Source organism: Penaeus japonicus, unplaced genomic scaffold (genome assembly GCF_977035675.1).
Source record: "Penaeus japonicus unplaced genomic scaffold, GWHDUDI00000001_assembly GWHDUDI00000032, whole genome shotgun sequence".
NCBI classification, from domain to species: Eukaryota; Metazoa; Arthropoda; class Malacostraca; order Decapoda; family Penaeidae; genus Penaeus; species Penaeus japonicus.
In genome coordinates, this window is record NW_028234434.1 from 25,584,420 (window position 1) to 25,589,419 (window position 5,000).

The 5,000-nt window shown below is 40.0% G+C and overlaps 1 protein-coding gene across 1 annotated transcript in view; it reads right to left on the reverse strand.

Moving 5' to 3' along the window:
- The window catches only part of LOC122251796 (uncharacterized), a 117,139-nt gene that overhangs the window by 84,200 nt on the left and 27,939 nt on the right, over nt 1-5,000 (reverse strand). Inside the window, exons 2-3 of the mRNA XM_043013922.2 lie at nt 2,480-2,665; nt 1,922-2,054 (exon numbers count right to left, since the gene is read on the reverse strand). Of these exons, the coding sequence (XP_042869856.2) occupies nt 1,922-2,054; nt 2,480-2,665 (319 nt within the window). The remainder of the gene's footprint in view (nt 1-1,921; nt 2,055-2,479; nt 2,666-5,000) is intronic.

Genomic DNA, 5,000 nt, shown 5'->3' on the forward strand with positions numbered 1-5,000 from the left:
ATACTCTGAGAAAGGGTTGAGTCCTCCTCCTCCTCCTTTCCCCCTCCCCCCCCACCTCTCCCTAACCTCTTTCTCCCTCCCTCCCTTCTCCTAAACCCTCCACTTTTCCCCCTCCTTTCCCCCACTCCCTCCCTTCCCCCCCTCCCTCTCCTCTCTCCTCCCTTCCCCCTCCTTCTCCTCTCTCCTCCCTTCCCCTAATCCCTCCCCCCACCCTTCCTCTCCTCCTCCTCCCTCCTCCCTTCCCCTCCTCCCTCCTCCCTTCCCCTAATCCCTCCCTCCCCCCCTTCCCCTCTTCCTCAAGGTACTCTTTCAGATCTTATATACCTTCCACATTTTTTTTTGGGGGGTGAGGGGGTGAGGGGAGTGGAGGAGTCTTTTCTTTGAACTTTTATTGTGTCTCCGAGAGAGAGAGAAGGAGAGAGAGAGAGAGAGAGAAAGAGAGAAAAAAAAAGTGAAATAGTCATGGCGGTTGTGGAATGAAGAATGAACAAGTATTTTTATTTCTTTTTCTTCTTCATTCTGATTACCTGAGATTTTCCTCTTACCGTTTTTCTCTTTCTATAGATGCATTCTTCGTGTACCCATGTGGTGTTTTTATTGCATTCCTCGCTTGCCACGCCTGTTGATCACACTGTGCAACTGCTCATGCAATTCAATTCATGCACTTTAAACGAACCACTTGCTTTCATAGAACCACAATGAACAATCGTTATTAATTTTCCAAAGTATTAAAAAAAACATTTTATAAATCTTAGTACCGGTATTTTTGAATATTATTGTATCTTCCTATTTCTCAAAATGTTTCAATATCACAAGAATATATATATATATATATATATATATATATATATATATAATATATATTATATATAATATATATATATATATTAACACATATATACATATATGTACATATATATATATATATATTATATATATATATATATATATACATATATACACACACATACACATTACACATATACACACACACATAAATTATATATATATATATATATATATTATATATTATATATATATATATATATATATATATATATATATATATGTATATATATAATTGAAATGAAATCATTATTGATTCATTGAAAAAGGGGGCACAAAATTTTCAAATAATAATATCATAATGCTAATAAAAATAAATCCACACGCCTTTAAGTGTCTAAGTCATACCCCCCAAAAAATATTAAAAGATAATGCAATAAGTCCCACAACTCCTCTGAATGATATATAATAACCTTAAGGAAAACAATTGATATCACAATTTCCAAAACCAAGTCTCTGAATGACTAATCCCTTATGGAAAACACCTATTATAATAATTTACAAACATAAGACTTTAAGTGACCCTGAGTGACTACAACCACATGGAAAATAATCACAATGACACTCCACAAAGCCGAGACTCCAGGTAACTATAACTTCATGGAACCAAGACTCTAAGTGTCCACAAAACCAAGATTCTAAGTGTCCGCAAAACCAAGACTCCAAGTGTCCACAAAACCAAGATTCTAAGTGCCCACAAAACCAAGACTCTAAGTGTCCACAAAACCAAGATTCTTTGTCCGCAAAACCAAGATTCTAAGTGTCCGTAAAACCAAGACTCTAAGTGTCCGCAAAACCAGGACTCTAAGTGTCCACAAAACCAAGACTCTAAGTGTCCGCGAAACCAAGACTCTAAGAGAAGAGAAGTGTCCACAAAACCAAGACCCTAAGTGTCCATAAAACCAAGATTCTTTGTCCGCAAAACCAGGATTTTAAGTGTCCGTAAAACCAAGATTCTAAGTGTCCACAAAACCCCTCCAAGAGAAGAGAAGTGTCCACAAAACCAAGACTCTTAATCCCCACAAAACCAAGACTCTAAGTAATTCAAAGTGACTCAAAGTGACTCAAGACGTACCTTTTCCTGGCGAATGAGGTTTTTCGAAGTGAGGAGTGGAGAGCGCACGGGAAAAGTGCTCGTCCACAACCGTTGATGTGTCTCCAGCGTAGTGTGTGACCACCATACAGTTGGCAGACACATATTTCACCTCCTGTGGGGGGGAGGACAATACGAATATAGATAGGGAAGAAATAAGGGGGGGGGAGTGGGGTGTAGCAATGGATAGATATAGCAATGGGTAGATTTAGAATGATGGCGGTAGCGGTAATAGTAATGTTTGTTTATATATTGTTTTTGTTTTTGTTTTATTTCTACACGTAAGAGGGGGTATTACAGCACAGTCTTTGGTCTATCTTAATTCTAGTGATGAGGGAAAAAAGAGAAAAAAAAAACAAGAAAAAGAAAATAAGTTAAATTTAATCTAGTCCTCTAGTCGCCACATTTAAACATGGCGAAGAGAGCCCGTAGAGTTCAACAGCCAATATCCCATATTTGAATGATTACCCAAAATCCTCCTTTAAAATTTATATAACAGAAAAAAAAAACTTAGATAACAACTTAAACTGAATAACTTACATTTGCGTGTTGTGTTGGCGATCCTGGTGGTGGTTCACTTTGCGGCGGATGGTGATGTGATGAATGGTGATGATGGTGATGTTGCTGGTGTTGGTGGTGGTGATGGGTCGCGTGTTGGTGGTGATGAGGAGGGGGGAGGGAAGGGGTAGGAGGGGCAGATGGAGCGTCCGCCTCGCCACAGAATTTCTGGAAAAATATGAGAAAATAAAGGATTAATACTTGATATACTATTTGTTAAGTTACTTCACAAAATCACATTTTGAATAATTATCGACAGAAAATAGTATTACTTATATCATAACTATCAATAATAATTAGACTTGTTAATGATATCGTTCATGATAAATGCAATATCTTCTTATAATCCTATAACTTACAGTCAATTTAGTCTTCGTTATTACAAACTGTAATATTGTTTCCAGTTGTGCTATTTTCGTTTGTTTTCCTATCAATATTACTATAAGTTTACATTCATAATGAGGGGATACTGTTATTGCCATATTCATTTACATTGAATCGCCTCTTTCTCTCTTTCTTTCTTGCGCTCTCTTTCTCTCTCGCTATCATTCTCTCTCTCTCTCTCTCTCTCTATTCTCTACTCTCTCTCTCTCTTCTCTCGCTCTCTCTACTTCTCTCTCTTTCTCCCTCTGCCTCTCTCTCACTCTCACTCCCTCTGTCTCTCTCTCTATCTCTATCTATCATTCGAGTTCTCTCTCTCTCTCTCTCTCTGTCCTTCTCTCTCTCTCTCACTCTCACTCCCTCTGTCTCTCTCTCCTTCTCTCTCTCTCTCTCCCTCTCCCTCTGTCTCTCTCTCTCTCTCTCTCTCCCTCTGTCTCTCTCTCCTTCTCTCTCCCTCTCCCTCCTTCTGTCTCTCTCTCTCCTTCTCTCTCTCTCTTGGCTGTCATTCCTATCTTGTGTACAGAGTTGCGCCACGCACCCTCCCTCTGTCTCTCTCTCTCTCTGCTTCTCTCTCCCTCTGTCTCTCTCTCTCTCTGCTTCTCTCTCCCTCTCCCTCCCTCTGTCTCTCTCTCTCTCTGCTTCTCTCTCCCTCTCCCTCCCTCTGTCTCTCTCTCTCTCTCCCTCTGTCTCTCTCTCTCTCACTCTGCCTCTCTCTCCTCTTCTCTCTCTCTCTCTCTCTCTCTCTCTCTCTCTCTCTCTTGGCTGTCATCCCTACCTTGTGTACAGAGTTGCGCCACGCACCTTGGCGCAGATTACTTCGAGATTACATTATTTTTTTCTCCGGTTGAGTTTATTTGTTTACATTCATTCAACTTAGAGGTCACATATATAATTATCTACGTTTTGTGGTATTACAGTGTGTGTCTTTTGTTTATCTTCATTATCATTGTTAGTAGGATTATTATTAAGATTATGATAATCAGTTTCATCATGATTAGAGTTGTTATTATCATTATTATTATCATTATTATTAATATCAGTATCATTATAATTATCACGTTTACTAATTAACAACACTAATTAACAATTTATATGTGTATTTATTTATTTTGTACGTACATATCCACACCAACGAAGACGCACAATCATGTACACCTCTCTTTGCACGTGTGTGTATGTGAGTATATAAAGAGTAGAAGCGTGTGTGTGTCTGTGTCTGTATCTGTGTCTGCTAACCCTGGCGCGTCCCCCCCTGGTTGCTGGTGGACACGAACACCCACTTCCCCTCGTCCATTGTTGTGGCTTTTTCCCCTCTGAGTCACGGCGCCAGACACTTCCTCTCTGCCGAGTCTTTGCTCTACAGCATCTTTCGATCTCTTGCTCTTCTCTCTCGTTCTCTTTCTCTTTTCTGTTGTGTTTTTGGTTCTTCTTTTTCTTCTTCCTGTTTCTCTTTCTTTCTCTCTTTTTCGCTGTCTTGATCGTATACTAAGTTAAATTTATATTTCTCTCTCTTTGTTTGTATCTATTTCTTTCTCTCTCTCTCCCTTTGTATCTATTTCTCTCTCTCTCCCTCTCTCTCTCTTTGTATCTCTCTCTCTCTGTCTCTCTCTCTTTCTCTCTCTCTCTTTCGCTGTCATTATCGTACACTAAATTCCTACCTCTCTCTCTCTCTTTGCATCAATTCTATCTATTTTCTATCTATCTATTTTTTTCTCTATCTTTGTATCTCTCTCTCTCTCTCTGTGTCTCCCATTCTCTCTCTTTCTCTCTCTCTCTCTCTCTTTCTCTCTCTCTCTCTCTCTTTCTCTCTCCTTCCCTCCCTCCCTTCCATCCCTTTCTCTCCCTCTCCTCCCTTCCTCGATCCCCCCTCCCTCCCACCTTCCATCCCTCTCTCTCTCTCTCTCTCTCTCTCTCACAGCCTCTCGCTCTGGCATTGTGGTATGTCTTCAACTACCGGTGTTTAATTCCACTCCTTCCTTCGTGATGACGTGACGGAAACATCTCGGTTGGATCTCCAGGGTGTTCGAACTATGTGAGAACCATTTGATTTTTTTTCTTCTGGTCTGTTGTCGCTGGATTTCCTCCTCTCTCGGTCTGTCCGTTTGTTGATTTCTCTGTCATA